The 27680-nt window shown below is 35.7% G+C and overlaps 2 protein-coding genes across 4 annotated transcripts in view; one reads left to right on the plus strand and one right to left on the minus strand.

Annotated features, from left to right (window-relative positions):
• The window catches only part of SPIC (Spi-C transcription factor), a 55724-nt gene extending 40487 nt beyond the window's left edge, over nucleotides 1-15237 (minus strand). For all 3 annotated transcript variants that reach the window (XM_074375222.1, XM_074375221.1, XM_074375220.1), the window contains exons 1-3: nucleotides 14886-15237; nucleotides 11617-11668; nucleotides 10817-10935 (exon numbers count right to left, since the gene is read on the minus strand). The gene's annotated coding sequence lies outside the window, so the exon portion shown is untranslated. The remainder of the gene's footprint in view (nucleotides 1-10816; nucleotides 10936-11616; nucleotides 11669-14885) is intronic.
• Nucleotides 15238-15471: 234 nt separating this feature from the next.
• Nucleotides 15472-27648, plus strand: ARL1 (ARF like GTPase 1). Its single transcript, XM_010962783.3, has 6 exons — nucleotides 15472-15686; nucleotides 17879-18016; nucleotides 19940-20021; nucleotides 21052-21163; nucleotides 24144-24322; nucleotides 25057-27648. The coding sequence occupies exons 1-6, from the start codon at nucleotides 15683-15685 to the stop codon at nucleotides 25085-25087; spliced, it is 546 nt and encodes a 181-aa protein (XP_010961085.1). The 5' UTR covers nucleotides 15472-15682; the 3' UTR covers nucleotides 25088-27648.
• The last annotated feature ends 32 nt before the right edge of the window (nucleotides 27649-27680 follow it).

Below are 27680 nucleotides of genomic sequence, written 5' to 3' on the forward strand. Positions count from 1 at the left end.
AGAGGACTTTAATATCAATTAATATCAGTCCTCTGTTTGAACATCCCAAATCCGCTTCTTTCCACCTATGGCACTTAATCTCACTTTCCTCAGCGGTAAATGGGAACAATAATGTCAATCTTGACCTGCATTAATAAAAATCCTTTTTTTTTTCCATGTATACCAATATGGTTCACATGAGGCAAGGGGACTCTATAAGAATGCCTCATTGTGTGTGTTTGGGGGATGGAAGGCAGGGGATGGGATGACTCATCTTAAGCCAATGAACATAGTTTCATTAAATGGATTTAAACCCAACTGGGAATATTTGGAATTTAGTTGGAAAGGGTCTCCCAGAAGTCTGTTTGCGTGAGGGACTCAGAAGCTTCCTAGAAAGGCTCTTATTCCAAAGGAATTACTTAGTTACCAGAGAAGAAAGCCAATTTTGAATGTCACATGGTATCACTCAAGCTCTTTGAAGAGCCTGTGTATCACATCAAAACCAAGAACTGGATGTTATTTTGACACAAAAGTTTTAGTGGGATCTGGTGGGGAAGGGAATACCTTGCTGTTTTATGCAGTGCAGTGATAGCACAATGTGAACCTCCCTGAGTGACGGCACCAGAGTGTCCCCCTGTATCTATCCTCATTACTTGAAGGCTGAGAGGACGTATCTGTGGGCTTTGCAGAGGGGCTAGGAATCTAGTCACATCTAGAAGATAGCATCTCGGAAACACTCTTTACTACTGTTAATGAATTTCCAACTTTTCATTTCCTTTCTTCCCCCGTGCCTCCCCAATAGAACATTTTACCAATGTTAAAAAGAATGTGGTAATTCTATGCGTATTGATGTGGAATATGCGCCAAGATATATTATTAAGTGTAAAAAGATACAGGACAATGTAAACATTATGCTACCATTGATAATAAAGGAAATATAAATATATGTGTTCATATATTTAGAAGACATTGGAAGGATACACTAGACCATTTATAAATGATTAATTCTGAGAAGGTGACTCTGGGTGTGGAAATCTGGGGAGACAGACTTTTAAAAAAATGTTTTTTGGAGGAGAGGTAATTATATTTATTTATTTATTGGAGGTACTGGGGATTGAACCCAGGACCTCGGCATGCTAAGCAGTCACTCTACCACTGAGCTATACCCTCCCCTTGAGAGATTTTTCATTATTAACTCTTTTGTACTACTTGAATTTCTTTTTCAGACATATATATATATATATATATAGTTATTATGTATTACATATATATACATATACATACACCATTTAAAGAACTGTATGCATTGCAAAAAATAAAATTTAAATTCAAAATGACTTATAACTTAGTCTGAACTTTCTCATATTGACTATTACTATCTATCCCAAATAAAAGAAAAAGAAAGACACACCATTTAGAAAATAAAATGTAAATATTTTCAATTTTCATACATATATGAAATATTATATATGTAATTTTTAAAAATAATAAAGTTTCTTATTTGGGGTAGGCTGGTTTCTTTCCAAGAAGCAGAATACAGCAATAGTGCTTAAGAAATCTGGTTCTAATGTCAAACAGCTTGGGATCCAGTCTTAGCTCTGCCACTTCCTAGCTATGCACCTTGGGTAGCTTAACCGGTCAAAGCTTCAATTTCATTGCCTTTAAAATCTGGGAGAATAATAGTATCTACTTTATAGGGTTGTTTTGAGTGAACGAAGTAGTGTAGTTGAAGCAGTTAGTACACTGGCTGACCCAAAGTAAGCATTTGATAAATATCAGAAAGTACATATGATGAAAAAGAAGGGCACACAAGTGAGGATTTGTGGGGCAAAGTTAACATTTGTTTTCCTTTTTGAAAAATGTGTACATCCAGTAATAAAACATATTTAGAGAAGTTCCATTTGTGTAATTAACAGCCTAGTAATTTCCAGTCACTTGTTGAAGTTTAAGTTTCCCAAGGATGGGAGACCATTGAGAGTTGAGTGGGGTCTGGATAAAATGGCAGGGCTTCCCAGCCAGTTTAGAAGAGACCGTGTCACCTATTTGATCTCCTTGTCTGGGTTCTCTTACCATTCTTAGTTTTCCTATGTGTCACTTAACAAGGTGGAAAGAACCATGGACTGAAAAGAGAATAATTCAAGCCTGACTCTGTAACTAACGAGCTGGGTGACCTCAGGGCCACACTATCCCCACTTACAAAACAAGGAGACTAGCCCAGATGATCTCCGAGGTTCTTCCGGATCTAACAATTCTATAAAAATGCCATGCCTGCTTAGCCCATCTGGTCTCTACCAATTCTATATCCTGTGTTGCTCCATTCTGATGAACTCAGATTATGAGGTGACAGAATGCTTTGCAAAGCCTGAACTTAAACATAACCTCCTCCCATAAATATTTTACCAGAAGCTAGAGAACAAAATAAAATAAATTAAAGATAATTAAAAATCAGTGTTAATGTCTGTTTTCTGAGAATTTTCACTTTGTTGTTTATCTTGTGAAGAGAAGTTTCCATCAGAGGTGGCTAAACTAAATTAAGAATGAAAATCCTTTGTAGTTTAAATAAAAGAAACTATTTAAATCACTAAAATCTGGTAAGAGTAAGATTTGTTTTGCTTTATACCTCCTTTTCAAGAGATGCAGTACTTTTAATAGGTGTACTCAGTTCATATTTTCCAGCGCTTTGCAGAAATGTTGTATCTCATGCATAATAACGATTATTATAAGTTTACATTTGTGGAGCTGGTGCTTCATAGTTTACCAAGAGATTTTACAGCTTAATAATTTACAACCAAGACATCTATCTGGTCAAAAATTTGATAATATGCAATATAGCTCTTCTCTTTTGTTAAGATGATAAATTGATAATTGAGTTGAAGTTTATTTTGTAAAAGCAAATATTGCAAGTTGGTTAAAAGAACTCAACTGTTTAATAGAAATGCAAAATAGAGTGGTATGTTCTGGAATGCTTCTAACTTTTTTTCCCACAATAGAGTGTTAAGCAATATTCAAAGAACTTCCTTATTTTAACTTTAAAATTTAAAACAACTTCTCTATATCAATAATAAAGATCCCTTGCTTTTCACCAAGCGGGCAGTTCACTTCATTATTTGATAGGCAACATGATATTTGGTGTAAAGCGTTGTTGTTTAACCAGGCTATTGGAGTCATGATACAATACCAATTCATACTCTATAGGACCAATCTTTTATTCTCTATAATGCAAATTTCTCATGCATAATACATTATGGTTTTGGAAATTGGGACCAAAACAGGAGAAGCAAAGTTCATTGTTTGGGATACTGAAGAGAAAAATTTGAATTTTAACATAAACTCATTTTAGGTATTTTAATATCATTAATTTTTGAATAGATCAAATTGTTGTTTAGATTGGACTGCCTCATTTGAGTAAACTGGGGAAATTCCATATAGCCTCTTTCCCCCATCTTCTAGAAAATGACAGTATAGAAGAATAAAATATTTGATTTCTCTCTGGAGTATTAATGCTGAAGTGAGTCATTCATTCATTCATTCATTCATTTATTCAACAACAATTTGAGTACTTACTATACATAAGGCATTGTGCTAAGCCTCATAGGAAAGAAAAAGAAGTATTTAATTGGGTACTTGTGTATATACAATGATAACTACTAATTGTAGATGATAGGTCAAACTCTAAGCATCAACAATGAATATTTTAATAGAGTAAAAAAAAGATTGAGGAATACAGGCATTAGAGTAGCCAGGAAAGGCTTTGTCCAGGAGAAGGAGCCTGAAAAGATGAGTTGGATTTATATAGGGGGAAATAAATGGAGAAAATATCCCAGGGAAGAGAAGCAGTACATGAAATGTTATATTGTCTGTCATGCAGAAGGCATACCTAGAACATAAAAAATAGGTCATAGAGCATAGAATTTGATAATTACTGAAGTGTGGTCTGTGGACCAGTAGCGTTAGTATCCCCTGGGAGCTTGTAGATATGCAGAACTAGAATCTGATTCTACATAGTCAAGGTCTTTGGGTGCTTTGTATCTATATTAGTCTGAGAAGTTCTAATCTACACCAGTCCTTCATTTTGCAGAGGAACCTGAATCCCAGAGTGTTTGGATGTCTTCTCTGATGATAATGCAAACTTCATTCTAGAACTAAAATCTAGACAGTCCTGGAAACAGTGAGTTTCTCCCCAATTCCACAATGTTTGCCTGAACTGGAGAGAGGTAGTCAGTTGGATCTGATTGTCAGGGTATTTGAACGCCAACTTAAGAAGCTCAGGCCTCATCCACTCATGAATTCAACAAACATTACTGAACTCCAATGTGGTAGGCAGCATTGGGGACACAAAGAAAAATAAGAAAGGCCCTACCTTTGAGGAGCTCAGTCTTCTGGACAAGTAAATAACTTGCAATTATAAATATCTTTGTGCAAATGAGTTTTAAAGGTTTATGATTGAGAAAGTAATATTATTTATTCAGTTAATATTTATTGAGTACCTAATACATGAAAAATGATGGTGTTCAAGGGTATTTGGGGTTGGGAAGAAATAGAGAGATGGATCAGTTAAGTGGCTACCATCTAAGAGTAGGAAGTAAAGGAAGAATGAATAGGGTTTGGTCTCTGTGAGTTCAGTGGAGGGCCAGAGAAAGAAGCAATTCTGCATTAAGCCAAAGGTGGTAAGGTGAGGTAGAATTTGGATCACTGAGCAGAGAAGCAGGGAGGTTGGTACAGTGAACCATATTTTGTTTGTTTTACTTTTTAGTTGGGGGAGAGATATGTTTGGTTATAGATATGTGGATCTTGAATGCATATTCATTAAGAACTCTCTAGTAAGGTGTGGGAGATTTGAAACTGGAGCTTAAGAGAAAAGTAGGACTGAAGAAATGATTGATCAGATATTTTTCTCCCTAACAATCCATCTGAATCATTGGAAAGTCAACGGAATTGATTGTGCAGCTTAAAGTTGCCTGTTGGTGGTTACTTACATTTTGTTTGTTTTGAAATAAAGCTCCAAGCCTTTGCTTTCTTAGCTGCAATTTTTCAATACCTTGGTCAGGTTAATTCCTAAGTTTTTTTTTGATGAGATTTTAAAAGGGATTTTTAAAAAACTTTCCTTTTCTGGTATTTCATTGTTAGTGTAAAGAAATGCAACAGATTTTTGTATGTTAATCTTGTATCCTGCTACCTTGTTGAATTCATTTATTGGCTCTAGGAGTTTTTGTTTGGAGTCTTAAGGGTTTTCTATATATAGTATCATGCCATCTGCATATGGTGACAATTTTACTTTTCCAATTTGGATCCCTTTTATTTCTTCTTCCTGTCTCATTGCTATGGCTAGGAGGCTGTGTCACTTTCAACCAATCTTGGGCAAGTAAAAACAAACAGAAAAAGCCAAATAAGTAATCCATGCACATGGTATAAAATTCAAATAGTACAAGGGTGTACAATAAAAAATGTCTCCCTGCATTTCAGATTTGCAGACTCCTCTGCAGAGCAACCATTCTTAAGGGTTTCTTCTGTAAATGTTTACAGTTTCATGCATATGCAAGCATGGTATAATACAAATCTGGCTATGTAAATGAACAAGCATATCTATACCAATTCCTAGAAAGGAAATTTTTGTTAGGGGTATGTGCACGTAAAATTTTGTACATAGATACTGCTTTGTGGTCATCCAAAGGACTGTGCAGTGGTTAAGAGTGACAATTTTCCTACATGCCACTTCTTTTAAAATTTAGCAATTAATTAGGTGAAAATAATATCCTAATGTGGTTTGTTCAAATGTTTTTCAAAATATATAGAAAAAGCACACAAAACATGAATGTGCTGTTCAGTGAATTATCAAAGAAGCAAACAAATCAAGTCAAGAAACAGAATATCAGAACATTCCAGAAACTTTCCTCAGACTTCCTCCTACCTTCTTTCTCCTTTCCAAAAATTATCATTATAGTTTAGTTTTGCCTGCTTTTGAACTTATATACAAGGAATCATACATAGTATGCATTCTTTGGTGTCTGCTTCTTTTGCTCAATAATGTGTTTATGAGATTTCTCCAGTATACAACTCTAGTTCTTTCATTTGCATTGTTATATAGATTTCCATTATGTAAATACAGTGCAATTTATGAATCCATTCTACTGTTGATAGATATTTGGGTTATTTACAGGTTTTTATTTTTTAATGAATAATGCTATGTAAATATTTTCTGCATGTCTCTTGGTGCACATGTGGATGCATTTCTTTTAGGTCTATACCTAGGAATATGGCACTGCCATAGCCATGTCCAGATCAATCTAGCCTTTTTGAGAATAAAAGACCACATGGAGAGAGAGGCCAACCAACTTAGCCAAGGTACCAGCTGAATATAGCTGCATGAATAACCCCCAGCAAGATCAGAAAAAGAACTGCCTGGCCAATCCATAGTATTATGATAAAAAATAATTACTGCTGGCTTAAGTCCCTCCATTTTGAACACTCTGTTACACAGCAATAAATAACATAGAAATTGGTACCAGAGATGGGGTACCTAGAAATTTAAAAAGAAACAGCATTGACTTTGGAACCAAGTGATAGGTAGAGGCTGGAAAAATGAAGAGGCTGTTAGTGAGAACTGGAGGACAGGCAAAAAATTGTTATGGAAGGATGGAAAGGCAGTGAGAAAATAATACTGAAGGCTAGAAAAAGAGTGAAATGTGGTAAATAGTTGTGGAACAGTGGATAAAAATGTTGCCTGTGGTAACCTGAAATATAGATAACATGCTGAATGAACTTGCAGAGCTGGCTGAGATATTTCCAGGTAGAATACTGACAGTGTCATTTGGCTTCTTAGGGCTGAGTATAATAAGGTATGGGAAAAGAGAGAGGCACTAGAAGAATTTGGAGGCAATACAGAGAGCGCAGACTTTTTGGGTTAGAAAATAAAACTATTTCTTATTCCAAGTTTCTCCACCTGGCATGAATTTCAAAATAAGAAGTGCCCCTCCTTCTGTAATGAGATTTAGGAGGAAATAAAGCAATGAGAGAGAAGCTCTCACTTCTGGGTATAATAACTTTGATAAAGAGACAAGCCAGTTTTGCCCTTAGGAAAAAGGGGAAGGTGGGAAGAAGGGACTGGGTTGGTCAAGAGGGCAGACTATTAAAGATGAGACCATAGACCTTGGGCTACTGTGGTTTGTGTTATGTCCTCCCTAGTAAATGAGGTCCTATTTCTTCAGCTCTCCAAACCAAAGAACAATCACAGCAATCCATAGTCTAAGAAGAGCCATTAATTTGTCCAAGGGGACAAATACTGGTATTAGAAAATATCTTTAGTGAATACCTACCTATTGTGCCCAACTTCTATAGACTTCCCCCTTCTTGCCCCCTTATTCATGCACATGGAGCATGTGAAAGCAAATATGATCCTCCCAGTGGGCACTGTTCCACTAGCTGAAGTTGACTGGTCAAAGTGTGGGCACCTGATTACAAAGAATTTAGTGCGTGGGTGTGGGGAGAGTGGGTGCAAATGGTAGGGATAATTATGAAACAACAGTGGCTATGAACTATGGCCATAAATTGATGACTATTATAGATGGGTGTTAGGTACATAGGTGTTCACTGTAACTATTCTCTCAATAGAGTATTTTGAAATTTTGAAATTGTGTATTAAATGAGAATCTGATGGAAGTACTGGACTATCTTTCTAAAAAAAAATGCATGTACACATAGAGATAAAATTCTGGAAACAATTTCAGTAGGTTTACAGGCTCCCACAAGTCTACCTATGGATTTGCAGGATGCTAGATTAAGAACCCTTAGTCTCAATAAAACCCAAAATACTCAGGAATAAGTTTAACCAAAGAAGGACAAGACCTGTACACTGAAAACTACAAAATGCTGTTGAAAACAAGTAAAGATAATCCTAATATATGGAAAAACATCCTGTGTTCATGAACTGAAAGATTCACTACTAAGATAGCAATACTCCTCAAATTAATCTACAGAGTCAATGCAATATTTATCAAAATTTCAAGTGCCTTTCTTTGCATAAATGAACAAGCTGATCCTAAAATTAACATGGAAACAAACAGGACTCAGAATAGCCAAGATAATCTTGGAAAAGAACAAAGTTGGAGAGCTCATACTTTCTGATTTCAAAACCTTCCACAAAGCTACACAATGGTGTGGTGATGCCATGAGGACAGACAGATATATATATATATATCTGTGGACTAGAACTGAGAGTCTACAAATAAATCTGTACATTTATTGTCAACTGACAAGGGTGATGAGACCATTTAATGGAAAAAGAATAGTTTCAATAAATGGTGGTGGGACAGCTGGATATTCACATGCAAAAGAATGAATTTGGACTCCTACCTCACACCATATACAAAAACCAATTAAAAATGGATCAAAGACCTAAATTTAAAAGCTAAATCTATAAAACTCTTAAAGGAAAATATAGGTATAAATCTTTGTGAGCCCGAAATAGTCTCTTAGATACGACACCAAAAGCACAAGTTGCAATAAACTGGACTTCATCAAAATTTAAAAGTTTGTACATCAAAGGATACATCAACAAACTAAAAAGACAATTCACAGAACTGGAGAAAGTATTTGTAAATCATATATTTGATAAAGGTTTAGTTACCAAAATATATAAATAACTTTTATAACTCAATAATAAAAAGATACATAATTTTTGTACACAAGAGACTGACACATTATAACTGACTGTACTTCAATTAAAATTGAAAAATTAATTTAAAAAAAAAATTTTTTTAAAAAAAAACAAGCAAAGGATTTAAGTAGACATTTCTCCAAAGAATATATACATATAGCCAATAAGCATATGAAAAGATGCTCAACATCATTAGTCACCAGGAAAATTCAAATCAAAACCACAGTGGGATACCACTCCACATCTATTCAGATGGCTCTAATTTAAAAAGTAGAAAATAAATGTTGGCGAGAATGTGGTGAAATAAGAACACTCAAACATTTGCACCAAACTCTGGTAAAATGGTGGAAAACAGTTCCACCAAACAAAATAGCCACTATGGAAAACAGTTTCATAGTTCCTCAAGAAGTTCAACATAGAGTTACCATATGACCCAGCAATTCCACTCCTAGGTATGTATCTAAGAGAACCAAAGACATATATTTCCACGAAAACTTTTACACAAATGTTTCTAGCACCATGATTCAAACAGCCAAAAAGTGGGAACCTAAATATCCATTAACTTATGAATGGATAAACAAAATATGGTATATCCATACAATAGAATATCATTTAGCCATAAAAAGAAATGAAGTATTTCATCCATGCTATAACATGGATGAACACTGAAAACATTACAGTAAGTAAAATAAGTCAGGCACAAAAAGACAAATAGTATACGATTTCACTTATACAAAATACCTAAAACAGGCAAATTGATAGCTAAGAAAGTAGATTAAAGATTATCAGCAGCGAGGAGTGGGTAGTGGGAGTTATTACTTAATGGGTATAGAGTTTCTGTTTGGGGTGATGAAAACATTCTGAAATTAGATAGTGGTGATAGTTGCGAACCTTGTGAATATACTAAAAACCACTGAATTGTACACTGAAAAATGATGAATTTTATTGTATGCATATTATATATCAATATAAAAAAGACCCCTTAGTCTAGAGAAATTCTTCTGTGTTGGAGAAGTACATGTTATTGAAAAGAAACATTTGAAATACAATACATATCTTAATTTGTGAAAATCCCCCGCGTAGTTACAATTTCAAAATGTTCCTTAGTTAAAAGACAATTATAAACACACAGTATAAGCCCTTCTGAAGCTTATATTTATTATACTTATATATTTATACTTATATTTCATAGGTTTCTGCTTCAGAGAATAAAATATGAGCAAAAGAATGTAACCTTCACTAGGCAATGGAACACATGGAAATGTTAAGCTTCTAACTTCAGAAACTACAGCAAACTAGTATGGTCATGTGTTTGAAAATCAATTTCCCAAATGTATAGCTCACAGCTCAGTTACAGAAGGAATTGTAATGTAGTTACCCCAGGCCTGGAAGTCAAATGATCACAGCTGCTGTCTTGACTCTTGTTCAGCTTGCTTCTACTTGATCAGCGATTGAGTTGGTTGGAACTGAGGTTCCTCCCAGCTTTAAAATTTTAAACTTATTTGATCTTATTGTGGCTTTATAGTCAAAGGAATTTTGGAATTGTTTTACTTGCTTGGACTGCATTAAAATATTCATGTTTTAAAATTTAGTAAATTGTTATTGGACCATAAGACTTGAAAAGGATTAAATTGTCTACTCCACTTTTAATCAACTGGACCAACTGATCTCAGTCCGCTGAGAATTAGCCTGAAGCAATACCACCACCTGGTGGCTTCTCTTCAAATATGACAACTTCCTTGAAGATGATAGTTTGGCCTCTCCTATCAAATTAGGACAGATGATTCAGATATGACTATCTTAGAAAACAAATTTAATAATTTTGCACAATATATGTTTACTTTAACTAATGTTTATGGCATTGGCCTTAAAAACTTATTTTATAATTCAACAAATTCTCTCAACAAGTATTTGTTTAGTGCCCAAGTATAAGAACAAAATAGTGAACAAAATAAACAAAAATACTTGCATTCATACATATTGCATTCTAGTGAGAGGAAATGAACAATGAATAAGTATAATAATTAAGTAAATTATGTTTAGTGGGAGGTTCTAAACAAAATCAGGATAAGGGGAGTGTAGGGTAGGTTGCAATTTTAAATAGAATGACATTTAAGTTAAGACTTAAAAGAGGTGAGGTCAAATCTACATGCTTGTCTGAAGAATAAAGTTCTGTAGACTTACAGTCTAAATACTTAGCTTTAATTTGCAGCAACATGGATGCTCCTGGAGAATGTCATTCTAAGTGAAGTAAGCCAGAAAGAGAAAGAAAAATACCATATGAGATCGCTCATATGTGGAATCTAAAAAACAAAAACAAAAAAACAAAGCATAAATACAAAAAAGAAATAGACTCATAGACATAGAATACAAACTTGTGGTTGCCAAGGGGGCAGGGGGTGGGAAGGGATGGACAGGATTTCAAAATTGTAGTACAGATAAACACGAAATATAGCACAGGGAAATATACACAGGGAAATATACACAAAATCTTATGGTAGCTCACAGAGAAAAAAATGTGACAATGAATACGTATATGTTCATGTATAACTGAAAAATTGTGCTCTACACTGGAATTTGACACAACATTGTAAAATGATTGTAAATCAATAAAAAAATGTTTAAAAAAACTTAGCTTTAATTCTAGCATGCTGCTGTAATTCTGCTTCCTCAAGTATTTCCTCTTAGTAAACAGGAACTATAATACCAGGTCAATATTTACAGGGATGACTACATTTTGAAAAATGATGTTGCCCTGAAGATAAGTATCTTTCCTATGGGGTAATGACTGTCTTTAGTTAGTATCAGAAAAGATACAGAATTCAAAAAGACACATACACCCCAATGTTCACAGCAGCACTATTTACAATAGCCAAGACATGGAAACAACCCAAATGTCCATCAACAGATGACTGGAGAAAGAAGATGTGGTAATATATACACAATGGAATACTACTCAGCCATAAAAAAGAATAAAATAATACCATTTGCAGGAACATGGATGGACCTGGAGATCGTCATTCTAAGTGATATGGACTGGAAAGAGAAAGAAAAATGCCATATGATATCACTTACATGTGGATTCTGAAAAAAAAAAGGGACACAAATGAACAACTTATTATTTATAACAACATTATTTATAACATTATTAGATGATTGATTTCTTGAATATGTGTAAGGACATTTGATTGTCCTTTTTTTTTTTAAAACGGACTTTATTTTTTAAGAGCAGTTTCAGGTTTATAGCAGCATTGAGTAGAAAATAGAGTTCCCACATAGCCCTCCCCACCCACACATACATACTCCCCTACCCTCAACATCCCTCATCAGTGTGGCATATTTGGTAAAATTGATGAACCAACATGGACACATTATTACCAACCAAATTCCATAGTTTACATTGGGGTTCACTCTTGATGTTGTACATTCTGTGGGCTTTGACAAATGCATAATGACATGTAGCCACCATCATAATATCATACAAAGTAATTTCATCACCCTAAAACCCCCTTGTGCTCTATCTATTCATCCCTCCTTCCCTCCCTCTCCCCAAACCCCTGGAAACCAAGATTGTTTTGTTTCTGTAGCTGTGCCTTTTCCAGAATGTCATTTGGTTGGAATCGTACAGTTTGTAGCCTTTTCAGACTGGTGTCTTTCATTTAGTAAAATGTGTTTTAAGTTTCTTCATGACATTTGACTGTCTTTTATGATTGGATTACTGCATTCCTGTTTTGTGGTTGGCTTTATTCCTTTGATAATTATGTAAGTTTAAAAAGCTAAAGCTCTAAACTGTTCTTAGAAACAATGGACAGTACATATATGTAAATTTAAAAGATATGTGCTGTATACTGTATATATATATATTTACATGCAATATATTGTATACTTGCAAACTGTAGCAATTCTACCTAATAAAACTGAAAAATGAAAAAAAAAGGGGGGTTAGGTGTGGAGCTTTTACTTCCCAACGAGATAGGAGCTTAGAGTACAATCAAGGGCATCATAACAAACGCAATGGCAGTGAAAATGATCTGGATTCTGACTCCACACTCAACACAATATTGGGTGCCCCAAATCCCACATAGCTCCTTCCTTTCTCTGGCAAGGTGCCAGGAAGCTCGTACTTCTTGGGAACTTCTAGGTTTTTGCTGCTGTTTCAAGTCCACTGATTGGTGGCTGTGTGAGCTATGACTTAGCTACTTCAGAGGACCTGTGCCTGTCCATCTGATTTATTGACTCTGTAGCTTCTGATGTCGATGATTTTAAAAGCATTAACACTGATTTCGTGGCCCCCACATTAAAAGCAACAACACAAATACATTCAACAACAATAGCTACCATTTCTCAGCATTTTTTTGTGTGCCAGGCAGAGTGGTAACACCAGACCATCTTATTCGATTACTGTAGCAGCCCTATGAGGTAAGGAATATTATTGTCCCTGTTTTACAAGGAAAGAGAAACTTTCTGAAAGCCACACCACAAGCTGGGTTACAAACCCAGAATTTAGAATCTCACACTTAAACCTCTTACTCCTTACAATCTAGTTTTCCGCTGGCAAAGGAAGAATATTTTCTGACAGTTTACAGCATACCAGGCATCATATCAAGTACTCCTCATGCCTCTTCCCCTTTGTGACCACAGTGCTGAAAATACTCTGACCCTCCTTCAGTGAAGTTGGAGAAAGTTCTCTTCCCACTGAGGTCAAAATTATATAAAAAGACTGCTGAAGAGGTAGAAAGTCTTAACACCAGAGATTAGACTGTAAGTCTTGATTTTCTCATTCACAAATTCTGTAAAGTTATTTCAACTATCTAAGCCTATGATTCTTCATCATTAAAGTAAGGTAACATTTGTATCTCTTTCCTGAGTTATTAAGAGAATTGAGAATTATATAAAGAATAATGTGTACTCACATTAGTCTCTCAATAAATGTTGGCTATTCTTATTAAAAAGAAGAAAAGGCACAGGAAATGGTAGTTTTATTTTTCACCACCTTAACACCTTTACAAATTGTGTTCCTATGATAGTAGAAAGTGTACTAGTCTTAGTAATTGAGAACTCTTCGCCCCCCCCCCCCCCCCCGAGAGAAGGGAAGAGCAGGTAGAGGTGGGATGTAATCACCAATAAAGATTAGCTAAGTTTCTCTAGGCTGTATATGGTTTTGTTGTTTGTCAACTTGTCTCAGCACTTTTTGAAGCCATTTACGTTTTGTCTTAAACACCCATGGGTTAATGAGTCCCTCTAAAAGTTAGAAATTTTAAGAGTAGGGACTGTTTTTGAATATTTAACAGGCATTAATATAAGGCCTTGAACATAGTAAACTGTCAGAAGGAAGTTATGTTATTTGTCCTAAATCTATTTTAGAAAAACTAACATATCTTAATATTTTGGGATTTTTCTTTAGATCAAAGATTTCTGCGAATGGAGAAGTTTTTGTTTTCTATTTTGTTTTTTATATATCCAGGATATTAGATCTGATCTTTGATAAAGAATTAAATGGGTAAATTTTGAAAAAGAAGGTTTCTGATAAAATTGCTTAAAGAGTTTTTGTTTGGTCTTTATCCACTATTGTTTCGATAATGACTTGTAATTAGGTGCTTAATACACATTATGAAAGGATGAAACACCATCTAATAGTATTAATGCTTTTATTTTATTTTTTAATGCTTTTAAATTTGTATATAGTATATCAATTTACACAGCATCCTCCCATATTATCTCATTTGCTTATTTGGTTCAGAATATATGGTGTGAATATAAAGTTTAAAGCATACTTTTCTCTTTAGTTCTCCTTCAAAGGGAATCTATTTTAAGGGAACTAAGTGCACTATACTGGAAACATAAATCTGACAAAGACGTAAGTTTGAAGTAGCAATGGCCAAGATTTGCCAAGTGGCAGCAGCTAATCTTGGAGCAGAGGGACTGGAGATGGATGAATAGGTGAAAAAGGTCAGTGGCATCATAGGATGCTGAGGTCCGACAACCGACAACGCAATGCTTAAAAAGCACAGCCTTAAAAAGGTCCAGGTGTTCAGGTAAAGAGTCGCTCAACTCAACAACAAAACAAACAAAATCAAAAAGAAAAAAAAAACAAAACAAACTTTGCCTTGTAAGGCACGTTTCTGTGGACTTATGATTTGGGAGAGGGAGGCGAGAGCAGTCGGTTAATCGAGTTCAATGCCTGGGAAGCTGGAAAGGTCTGAAAACTGAAGTCAAAAACAAAATAGGCAGTCCATGACTGTCAACACCTTACATTACTCCCAACCGACGCCCCTCGAGGGAACACGTCTCCAACCACAATGCCCACGCTTTGGACCGGCCGGTCCACGCTGCAGATCCCGGAAAGGTGGTCAGGTGGAAGAGAGGAGGAGGGGCTCTAACGCTGAACCTGCAGGCCACTGCGACGCCAAAAATCTCGTTAGCGGAGGTCGCTCCTCATTGTGGCGCGGGGCTCTTCCCATTATTATTACGTAGTCCTATTTGCTAATTGGAGAAAGGGCCCAGAGAAAATTGGGTCAACCTCCGAAAAGCGCCAAAGGACCAACAATTTCCGCGACGACGCAGCCTCCACCCCAAGCCAGTCAGGCCGCCGCACCGAGGCCCGACTCGCATTCTCGATTGGCAGATTCGCCACGTTTTCCCTGTCAGAATTTAAAATGAAAATTCAAATTTCCCTGTTTTGGAAACCATTCCTACTCAAGAAAACAGAGGCAGGAGCGACGTGGTGTTCTTGAGTTTTTTTCTCTTCTGGCTTCCAGAGTATCTACACTCAGCGGGCCGGGGACTTGCGTCGAAAGTGACGACGCGGACGCACAGGCCGCTGTTCCCGGCGCGCAGTCGCGACTGCCCCTCTCTCCCGCCCCCGCCGAGAGTCCGACGTGGAAGTTGCTGGCTGACCAAGCTTCCAAGGAAACCTCCTCGGAGCCAGAGCCAAACCCCGAGCCGGAGGCCAAGGCGAGCGGAGGTGGCGGCGCCGAGGCTCGAAAAGGAGACATTGCCGAGGCCAGGGCCATTCTCTGACGACCGACAAGGGCGGACAGGCGGTTCATCATGGGTGAGGGATCTGAGAAGGGAGCCTGGGCGCGCTCGAGCGGCCGAGGCCCAGGGCTGGGGTCGGGAGGAGGAGAGGGGGCGGATCAGGAAAGCCAGAGTAGCCAGCTTCTCAGGGGGGCGGGTCGCTGAGGACTTAACTCACCTTGGCCCTTTCCCTCTGGGGGTGGACCGTACCTCGAACCCTTGTCCTCACTCGTTTGTCCTTCCTCACGGCGGGGTCAGGGGTGAGGGCAGCGCAGGTCTGTGAACTTTCCCCTCATCCCCTCGGACCCAGAACCACTCGCTGGGTGGAGCTGGTCTTGGCGAAGCTTGGCAACGTGTCAGTCTCAGGTGTGCTAAGGTTTCTAGAGTGAGAGATGAGAAGTTTGATTCTCTCCCAGGGTCGCTAGCACTGCGTCAGTTTAAAAATCCAAAGGGAGGTGTTGCTCATGTTTTATAGCCAACTTAGCATTTGTCCGCTTGCTTGTAACTTTTTATGTAGATAATAGAGTAAGACGGAAAAGGAAATGGATAGGGTACATTACTGGTCAGTGATGGCATTTTAACCTCAATTTTTGGAGTGCTAATTGAGGGAACTACATTGTCTTCACAAGCATCAGGTAAAGCCTCCCTCCCCGCTAGAGCCCACGTGAAAGTGCATATTCTTTAATTTGTTTACAACCCTCTAAATGATGCAAAGTCTTTGGGTTATTTAAATACCTCCACGATTTGGGGAGTTTACTTCTTGCTTTGGAACATCACAAGCGCTTCTCTGTCTTTTTCCATAACCTTTTCAGTTTTTTTTTCGTCCACCTCTTTTTAACCTGTAAAAAGTAGGAAGGATTTTGTCTAGTCACACTCCTTATGTTATAGTTTTTCGAGATTCTCTAGCCCATGGTGTGTTCATTTTTTCCAGACTCACCGCTCTTAATTTTGCCATTTCTTTGTAAAATAACCAGGTATTGTGTGTGGCATCACTTCTATCAACTTTTATATATTGTTAATGTGACTTTCTTTTAATCTCCAGTCGCTTTTGGTAAGAAAGGGCCAAAGTGCTTGCTTGCCTGCCTGCCTGCCTGCCTTCCTTTTGTAATCCTTAAGGGAAAAATTTATTTTAAAACAACTTCTTTCTTTTATTGTAAAAAGAATAACAAAGATTCTAAATTTCCACCTCCCTTACTCCTAGGGGTTATTTTATTTAAATACAATCCAAATGAATCAACACCTTAACCTGTTACTAGGAGGCCCTGCTGAGTCAAAGGATATAATTTTTAAATTTCAGTTTTTCCAGCTTTATTGAGATTGAATGACAAAAATTGCACATATTTAAGGCATACAATGTGATGTTTCGATGTATGTATACATCGTGAAATGATTGCCACAATCAAGCTGTGTTAATACATTCATCACTTCACAGTTACCGTTTTTTTGTGTGTGATGAGAACACTTTGAGAGCTACTCTTAGCAAATTTCAAGTGTACAATGCATTATTGTTAATTATAGCACCATGATATCTTTTATCTTCTAAGGAAAGTTTATGCCCTTTGTGTAACATATCTCCCATTTCACCGACTCCCCCAGCATTTGGTCACCACCATTCTATACCCTGTTCACAAGTGCTTTTATATTACACAATACCTTGTGTATAGAAAGCTTTCTGGTAATGTTTCATAATGCATTGCATGTAGCTTTATTACTTTGTTAAATGAGTTTTCAATCAAAAATAGTTTTTGTTATTTTTGTCTTTTCAGTTTCTTGTGTTAGTTATATCGCTTATAGAGAATTCTCAGTGATTGAAGGTACTTAGGATGGTACTGCTGCTGTACGATAATAATAATTGCTTTTCATGTTCAAGGACCTCTGTCCCACTCCCATTCTGAGTTGCCCTTTGGTTTCCAGGGGTAGTGAGGATATCATGCTGAGGCATCCATATCCTCTTGATTAGAAAGTGAGCTCCATGAGGGCAGTGGTTGTATTTCTCTTCTTTTTGTGTGTATCTTTGATATCTTCCTGACACTGTATCTAGGACCTAGTAACAATCAGTAATTACTAGTTTGATATCAAATAGTATATTTCATTGGGAGCAAAAATACACACCTACGAATGGAAAATATTACAGTTATTTAATTTGGTATAGCTTTCAAAGGACACAAATATTTTGTGGATCTAGTTCATGAAATGATATTGAAATACATTTTTGTTATTTTTTTTAAGGTGGCTTTTTCTCAAGCATTTTTTCCAGTCTGTTTGGAACCCGGGAAATGAGGATTTTAATTTTGGGATTAGATGGAGCAGGAAAAACTACAATTTTGTACAGATTACAGGTTGGAGAAGTCGTTACTACTATTCCTAGTAAGTGTTGGTGTGATAAACCAATTATAGGGTCTTTCCGTTTTCCATCAAACATAACTTTATTTCTGAAAAAATAATTATATAATAAGATAATAGATAAGTTTCTAAACTTATACTATGAGCATAATATTGATGATATTTTCCATAAATTCACAGGCAATTCACTGTAATTTATGGAACCCTCTGCATGGCTGAGTTTTGTTATTTAGAGCTGTTTTAAAAGTTGGCTCGAGTTAAGCCACCTAATCTCATTGAGAGCCAGTATCTTTATCAATAAAATCAAGATAATAAATACACATTGGCTTTGAGGGGAAATAAATCAAGTATATAAAATACTTTGAAAACCTATGTAAAGAATTAGATATTAAGTGTAATATTACCTGTGGAGTGTTTTTTTCCCTGTATTTATTACTGTTTAGATTAAGATTGTTTCTCTTAAGTAATTGTATTATTTTTGAAGATCTGAGTTGGAAGAGACTGAGTGTTGAATTAATCTTTACTTAGAAATACCAAGAAACACCTTACCTTTAAATCAGTTGGTATCTTAGAAAAATATTCTCCAACAGTCCTGTTTTACTACATAAGAATACTGTTCAATTACTTGTACTTTTTTCATGTGTTGCCCTGAATTTACTTAGGGAAGATTAATACATTTAAACTAAGTTTAATAGTTCATAGAGTTTGCTCAAGAATGTTTAAATTATGCCTTTAAAGTTACTCTGTCACGCAAGGTATTTCTGTATTTAGTGGTATTTAGATTTCCAGATTTTTTTTTTAAAGGCTTGTTTTTATGAAAGAAGAACTTTGCAAACCCTGTGTCATCTGTTGTTTCTTTTTGCCGCCTTCAGTAAATTTGAATTTTATTGGTTTTTGCTTCTCAGAATTGCCCATCTCTGCTGCAGTTGAGTCTTGGTGGCCCCTCTAATACTCACAGCCCAGTGGATTGCATTTCAGCAAATTCAGTTTATACCATACTCTTGTATAAGCAGTGTTCTTAATTGAGATGAAGATAGTTACTATGCTGCTGCCTGATTCTAAGGGAGATATGAACTTGCTTTTAAGTTTTTAACTCAGTTTTAGTATGGTATACTTATTTTTTAGTTGTAATAGGCATACTTGCCATATGCTCATAAGCATTATTTACCAATATAAACTTAAATCTAAAAAATAAATCATCCAGTTATAGCTGAAAGTCATTTTTTACTTTTTTTAAGTTTGTAAGATCTTAGGAATCTTTGTACCTGTAGCTCCTAAATTTTTTCAGTGTCTTCACCCTCCTTTAGATTCCTTTCAGTGAAAGTAGTAGTATCCTGCCTTAGTCGTGTGGTGCCAGAGCTCCATCTAAGAAGGATGGCAGGGCAGAGGGGTGGGACACCTCCCCTTTGACCATCCAACTATGACCTCAGTGCAAATGAGCTCTTTGAGGAAGTCTTCAGAGGGTCCATGAGACTGCCAGCTTTACCCAGCTTCTGTAACGGGGTATACAACCATTGCTGTGTCCTTACCCACTGACATTTAGAACTAGGCTTTCTTGGTTTTGTTCTCTGTTTATTTGCTACCTACCAGAATTCCATTTTTTTGGAATGCAGCTACAGCTGTCCTTTCTGAATATAACTTTCTGAACATTTTTGTATGCCAGTCCTATATTATGAGGGAAGTTTAACATTATAGGATTTCCATTGAGGTTAAGAGTTTTATATTTGCAGAGGTGACTGGGGATTCTTAGATATTCTGAAATGGTGCTGATCTTGTTAATTGTGTGTGTGTGTAGTGCAGCATACTGTTTTATCTTAAATGGAATAATATCTCTACCAATGATGTGATTCAAAAATTACCATTAATTGCTGAAACATGGCTAGATTGGATACTTTGAAGATAGAATGCACTTGTCTACATATACTACTAATTTGATTTCTCTTCCAGCCATTGGATTTAATGTTGAGACAGTAACATACAAGAACCTTAAATTCCAAGTCTGGGACTTAGGAGGACAGACAAGTATCAGGTATGGTACAAATGCCAGATTATTTTGTGGTATTGAATCTTTATTGACTCTTCCAGTGCTAACAGCCAGTAAACCAAAATATATCTTCTTTTATACTTTAAATGGGAGCCACCCAGTTTAAGATGAGTTAAAACTGCCTTATTCTCACAATTAAAATCGGAGAATTAAAGATTTTAACTAAAAAATTAAAATCTAAGGAAGCCAGTTTTTTAGATACCACTTAAATGAGAAATCTTTTCATGAAAATCTCAAGACCTAATTACTTCAGTAGTTTTTAAATAAAAAAGATCATCCATTTAGTTCTTGTCAGTCCCTTCTTCTGTGAGAACAGACTGTTTTGGATTTCATAAAAATACCTTTTGGGCCCACCATTTAGGGCCAATGTGAACATAGATGCCCCCTGGAACTCAGGTTCCCTGCTCAGCATTCTGTGCCTGACCTGGCAACTGTGAATGTTTAGTGACAGTGATTGCTTACTAGGGTACTTACCGTTTTAGAAGATCAGAGTGCATTCCCCAAACATCCTGCTGCCTTTTAACTCACTTTATTTCTTGAACTACTTTTGAGTCTAATTTTAGCCATTTCTACTTCTTGTCTTCAGTGATCAATTTAATATCTATTATATAACATCATATTAAAAAAAGTTTTAAGAACCCATTCCTCTTAAGGAGCTTCTACTTGAAGATTTATAAGATGTAACAGTCAGATCTGTGTAAAACTTTTATTATCAGTACATTTAGTGATTTTATAGGCTGTAAATGTATTTATATAGTCTGAACTCATTGTGAAGCTCCTTGATTCTGTGATTTATGTTTATCAACATTCTTTCCACTTACCGTATCTGAGGGATATGATAAATATCCTTCAGAAACAATGAATCATTATGGTATTGAGTCTAAGATGGGTGGGGAAGGATTGGCAAGTAACACCCCACCCACCCATCACTGCCAAATTCTAGCATATAAATTAACATGTCAGTTTCTTTTTTTTTCAGATAGTAACATATTCTCCTTTTCTGAATTGTCTTTAGACCATACTGGAGATGTTACTATTCAAACACAGATGCAGTCATTTATGTAGTAGACAGTTGTGACCGTGACCGAATTGGCATTTCTAAATCAGAGTTGGTTGCCATGTTGGAGGTAAGAAAACTTTATTAAGACATAGGGAAATCATATACATTTGTTTGCTGTTTTCGCTGTTTATTGTCACATGCAGGAATAAAAGGAAAGCAGGGATTTTTTCCCTCTCCATTCCTTTAGTATTATTTTCTTTTATGCAAATTACTTTCTATTCTAAAAAATACTGTTGGAGAGAGAGCTGGAAACATTAAAAAAAAAAAGAATTCCAGCTTTGTAACTTCCTTTAAACTAGATTCCTTGATTACCAGAAAATTCAGAGCTGAACTCTTTCTAAACTGAAGTAACTATTCTAAGTCATTCCTATGAAGTGGTTTTTTAAAAATGTCTATTTCTAGTTGTATAAATTAGCTAGCTTATGGAAGCAAATTTATTATATAAGTAATATAAATATATAAATTATAAGAAAGCATACTTGTTTTAGAAACATTAAAGTTCCCAGAGAAATACATATTTCTGGGTTTCTGGCACAATTCTGGCCCTTTACCTCTCCCAGATTTATCATTCTTTACTCTTCCCCATGTTTACAGTACCTCAGCCACACTGATCTTTCTGTTCTTTGAACACACCGAGCTTGCATCCCTGAGAGCTGACTTAGGGCATTTTGTATTTGCTCCTCCTGCTTGGAATGCTCTTTCCCCAAGTCTTTGTGTGGCTACCTTCTTGACATATTTCATCTCACATGTTTCTTTCTCAGAGAGGGGTCTCAGTTATCCTCTAACCCCTTATCCTATTTTATTCTTTGTACCACTTAACCATTTCTTTCCTTATTTTAAAATATATTTGTTATATATGCCTCTCATTCTAAAATACGTGAACTTCTTCAAGTTTACTTTGTACCTCTAGTGTGTTGGAACAGTGTGTAGCTCTTAATTAAAAACCCAATATATTGTATTCACTGAGGTTCATAAGCTAATTTATTGGCTAGCTAACTGACTGAATTCAGAGGATGCATTAAATAACCCAAAATTAAAAAAAAATCTCCATTTGTTAAATGAGCTTTTCTAATGTACTAATGATTAACTAATAATGAAATTGCTTTTGCTCAAGAAAATTAGATGAATAGGTTTCCTTTTCCCACCCAAACTATAATTCTTAATTAACCATCATTGAATGTTTAAATATAAATTCTAGGCCACCTAATTAGAAGCATTCTCAGAATACTTTGGACTTCTCATTTCTTGGATGACTAACTTCTTAGTGGCTTCCATGTTACAAACTGCAGACCTAAAGTTTTGCTTTTTTTGTTTGTTGTTTTTACAACATAGCATCATATTTATCACTAGAGCTTCTTAGGCCAAATTCAAAGTATGAATTTTAAGGGACTGGTTAATTGCCTTGGGTATAACAGATTTTTAACATAAAAGCTTTATTTAGATGTAATTCATATGGTATAGTGGATTTTTATCATAGAAAGTATTGCATAAAAGAAATGGATTAATTTCAGTTCACAGTTCTTCAGTTGTGCTAGATTGTTGTTAGGTTATTTGTGGTATTAGGATTTGACTTGTGTAATCTTATGGAGAAAGAACCAAAAATTGTATTCATTATTTTTTTTTCAGTACCCAAAGTATTTCTCTATTTGCCAAATGTAGCTTTATGTATTGAGTGCCTACTGTGTGCCAGACACTTATAGATGCTGTAATTTTCTGTTAGAGCTGAATCATTATGATAAATGAAAATAAAATAGAAATAATTTCTTCAAAAGGGATTAGTATTTTATAATATATTTCTGCTTCATGTGATAAGTTATATTCATTCTTTAGGAAGTAACTTAATCGATTCAATCAATAAATATTTATTAGTGATATAAAGTCCATGTAGAGTATGAGTCAGACCTCTTACATCAAACAGGCACAAAATCAATTTGTTTTACCTTTGTACACAAAAATTCTAAACGGAGTAAAGAATTAAATATAAACAATGGAATTCACTTTAAGAATTTGTGAATATGTTTAGAATTTCTGGGTTTGGAAATCAAAGAATTGGAAAAAAAGATAGATTTAATTATATTAATACAAAAAAAAAAACCCCAAAGCTCAAATGCCAAACAATACAAGTTAGGGTAAAACAGGGAACCAAGACACAGTTTTACAACCAGTGACTAAGGATTAGTGTTCTTAATCATGTCAATACCTTTTGCAGATCAATAGAAAAATGAATAAAAGGCATAAACCTACAATTTATGGGAGCAAAATATATGGCTGATAATACTTGCACTTCTAATACCCTAATAATTAAGCATATAATGAGATGCTATGTTTGGAAAAATACATAGTTTCCAGTTCTACCAAGGCTGCATTGAAAATGGGCACTGGCAATCATATACTTTGTGGAGTTGAAATTGTTACAACTTTTCTGGACAGCAGTTTACTAATATATGTAACAAGAGCCTGAAAAAAATTTCATACTTTGATTCTATTTTTAAGAGAATTGTGATAAAGAAATAAGAGATTCACACAAAGATTTCTCTGTAAAGACTCTGTCACTTGGGTTTCTCTAATAGTTGAGTGAAAAGAATCTAGTAAGAATTTAATGCTGGAAAACAGTTATATAGTTCATGGTGCATGCATTCATAGTGTAGAGTATATCTGCCCGTAAGTTTTTCTAAACAATTTTTTTGCCATTTTGGAAAAACATCCATGATTTAATATTTAATTTATTTTTTAAAGCAGGGTGTGGAACTGCATTAAATGTGATCTTAAATGTATAACTGTATTTACTAAATAAGTAAATACCTGAATTATAAAGCAGTAGAAAATACTCAGAATGTTAAACAGATCATGTTTAGGAGATAGGATTATGGATGAAGTTTCTTTTCTTCTTACTTCTCTATAATTTCAAATAATTTTGTGAACATTGTATATTAATACTTAGAAAATACGCTTTTAAAATAATGGATTTTTTGGCATTTCCTCCTAAACTCAAGGGAGCAAGTTGATTAGAGGAAATGAAATATTTTCTATTTTATTTATCTATTTAGGAAGAAGAGCTGAGAAAAGCCATTTTAGTGGTGTTTGCAAATAAGCAGGACATGGAACAGGCCATGACTCCCTCTGAGATGGCGAATTCACTTGGGTTACCTGCCTTGAAAGACCGAAAATGGCAAATATTCAAAACTTCAGCAACCAAAGGCACTGGCCTTGATGAGGCAATGGAATGGTAAGTATCATATTCCTAGAAGCCATTTGTGCATTTGTGTGTACATGTAGCTGTGTTCATGTGTAATTTCCCCTTAGTCTTAAAGATAAAATTCAGATTAGTTAATCATGTTAAGTTCCTTCAGCCTTTTCTTCCACTGGTCTCATGTAGTACATCTGCTTTTATTTCAACCACACCTGCTGATTATAGTTAGATAAACCAGGTCTCTGTTATCTTTCTAGCTTTTTCCCTACCTCACCTCGCCCTCCAATTCCTTATCCTTCAGGACTTATGTTAAGGCTCTCTTCTCAAGAACCTTCCCTGACCTATCTCCGTGCCCACTGCCTTACCACACACATAGATGTCCTTGTCACGGATCAGTGATACAGTTGTTCCTGTTACACTATCTTGTAATTGGTTTGTGTCCACCCATTAGACCATCAGCTCCTTGAGGACTGAGACTGGTTTTCATCTCTGAATTTTCCACATCTGTCCTAGCTGTAGTAGTAGCAGCCAGTAAAGTACATATGTGGTCTTTTTTGATTATACATTCAAAGCACAGACACCGTGAAAGCTAAAAGACTCTCATGGAAACAGTTCATAACCTCATTCTTCTAATATAACTATCTTATTAACCTTCATCATTTAAAGTACTTTGAAATCCATTGCCAGTATTAAATTCATATTATAAATGATCATTCTCTGTACCTGAGTTTGAAGTTAATTTTATGAAACTATTCATTTTCTCTTAACAGGTTAGTTGAAACATTAAAGAGCAGACAGTAATCAGACACTTCTGTTCCTCTGAAACGAAAACCACATCACATACCCCTTGGGAAACAAGTGAAGTGTGCTTCACACTACTAAATGTTAAAACTGTATGACTGTTGGCATATACGGAACTGACTGCAACATTTGTAATAAATATAAAAAATAAGTATTTGGTTGCAAGGGTAACTGATCATGATTGAACCAACAGAATGTCTGTTCTGTATAATGTAAAATATTCCTTCCTTGCTTTCTTGTGTTAAGGTATATATTCTATTTGTATGGAATTCTTATTCAGATACAGTCCTATTAAAGAATGTACCCTTATTGAGGAAAAAGACACTCCTATTTTTAAATTAGTGGTTGCAGCTTGTTTGTGTTAACACTAATAAATGTCTTAACTCAGATTTTTTCCCCCCTAAAATGAATTAAGTTTTTCCAAAGATTAGCCTCCATACAGTAGGCAAGGAAATTAGTGTGGGTAATTATAGTTTCCATTTGCTTAATGACCACTTTATTTAAGCTGCTTCATTTAAAAGCTTTTGGTTATAGGCATGAAGCTGAGGCAATTATTTGAGGTTTGCTTCACTGACTTATCTGTAATTATCATTTTATAGTATTTATAGTTGTTGGGGAAATTTTACAGATACAGACCTAGTCAATTTGTACAGGAATCCTGTGATGTAGCTAGGCCAGTGTGTAATGTCTTAATTTTTATGGATGTGGACCTAAGGTATCTGATAGGCTGGCTTGCCCAAAGTCACCTGCTAGTGAGGTGGGAATGGAGCTCACAGTGACTTCACGGTCAGAAGCTTGTCCCTTAAACTACACCATAAATTCCTGAAAATGCCAAACTTGGCAGCACAACCTAACTCCTTAAATAAAATTATGCTAATTGAAGTAGACACAGTACATTCAAAATAATGTCTGTAAATTTACTTGTCCATACTAGTAGAGGTAGTAAAAAGTCTTAAATAGTTACATTTGATGGAATTCACAACACATTAAAGAAAATTCCACATTAAAGGAAATTTTTTAAAAAGATCTATTTTAAGAAGCATTGTAAAGGATGTCTTCACTGTCTTTGATTTTCCTTTTATCTACCTGTAATTAGACATGTAAATTTGGTGAAAAGTCAAAATCAAAAGTGCTACAGGGAGAAATTAAGCATTCCTACTTTTGAAAAATTAGGCCTATTGCTGCTAGGCTATCAAAAACAATTATATTGTAAGGGACTTTTTAAAGAAATTTTTCAAACCAGTCTACCACAGGATTGGCTCACAGTGACAGAAGTAAATAGAATCCTTAGTAATCATTAAAGTTGGGGGTAGAGGGAGGGATTTTTTTCCTCTTTTTAAGTCGGACAGGCAGCATTTAAAAATTACATGCCAGTAAAGACAACTTAATACCATTGTGCCCATCACGTCTCAAGAACACTAGTGGTTCATTTCCTGTCCCTGACATTGTCCTTCCAGATGTTGGCCTCTGGCCTCCTACTCTCACTTTTGGTTCTTCACCTCAAATGAATGTGACTTTCTCTTTTCACCCATGGGACTTCAACTCTTCTTACTCGTTCCTCAGCAACCATTCCTAATTTGGTTTCTTGGAAATCTTTTTGGAGACCTTCCTCCAGGGACAGGTGTTCCCAGTGCACCTAAAGTTACTAAGTAAGCATATAACTAACATTGTTTCATAGTTTTCAAGGCACTCCTGATGGGCAGACTGTCTTTTTCATATTTATATCCCTAGAATCCAGTATGGTGCCTGGCACATTATGGTGCCTCAGAATATGTTTATGGTTGAAATAGGATATATATTTGTCAGCTAGGAAAATAGTACGTTTTATGCTTAGGTCCCTTTCTGGTCAGTGGCACATATTTAGTGCTGGGCTTGTACTCAAATGTGAGTACTCCTCAGTAGTTTAGGAATATCCTGACAGTTAGAAGTATGGGGAGATGTGGCCCTGACAGGCAGATGCTGCCTGGCATGCAGACCTGGTAGCAAAGGCCAGCTTTTGGATGATCTTCCTTCCTCTGGTTTGTCTCAAAGAACAGGATGGGATAAGTAGAGCATACAGTTATTTTCATAAGGTATGAATTATAAGGGCCTTGTCTAGCAGGAAACAATTGTATAGGTATGTTATAGGAGTTTGAATGTTCGTATTTATAAGATATCTATTGGGTATTGTTTTGCAAGAAGCCTGCAAGAAAATGGGAAAAGCACCGAACCTGAAATCAGAACACAAGAGTTCTAGGCATATAGGGCCACTCCATCAGTTTTGTTTGTTTGTTTGGAGAAATAATATCAAAGGTTTCTTTTAGCTCTTAACATTCTACTTTATAACTCTGGTTGGTAGTTGGGTTGTGTTGTGATCACATTAAAAAAGTGAGCAATTGAGAGCGGTGGGATTCTCTTATCAGAATTCCTGAGATGCACTTTTAAGTTGTGGGAATGTAAGCTCCTTGAGGGCAGGGACCGTATCTTGTTTAATCTTAGAATCTCTTGCATCTAGTGTGGTGTGCCTGGCACATACTAGGCACTCAATAAATATTTACTGATTAAAACAAAGCCGTGCTCAATATGCTTGAGATATTTCTCATTTTTGCCTTAG

Source organism: Camelus bactrianus, chromosome 12 (genome assembly GCF_048773025.1).
Source record: "Camelus bactrianus isolate YW-2024 breed Bactrian camel chromosome 12, ASM4877302v1, whole genome shotgun sequence".
NCBI classification, from domain to species: Eukaryota; Metazoa; Chordata; class Mammalia; order Artiodactyla; family Camelidae; genus Camelus; species Camelus bactrianus.

What these genes read in the sequence shown, in the direction of transcription:
- ARL1 (XM_010962783.3), top strand. An exon ending in GGAGGACAGACAAGTATCAG is followed by an intron (nt 20,022 to 21,051) that starts GTATGGTACAAA and finishes AATTGTCTTTAG; the next exon opens with ACCATACTGGAGATGTTACT. An exon ending in AGTTGGTTGCCATGTTGGAG is followed by an intron (nt 21,164 to 24,143) that starts GTAAGAAAACTT and finishes TTATCTATTTAG; the next exon opens with GAAGAAGAGCTGAGAAAAGC.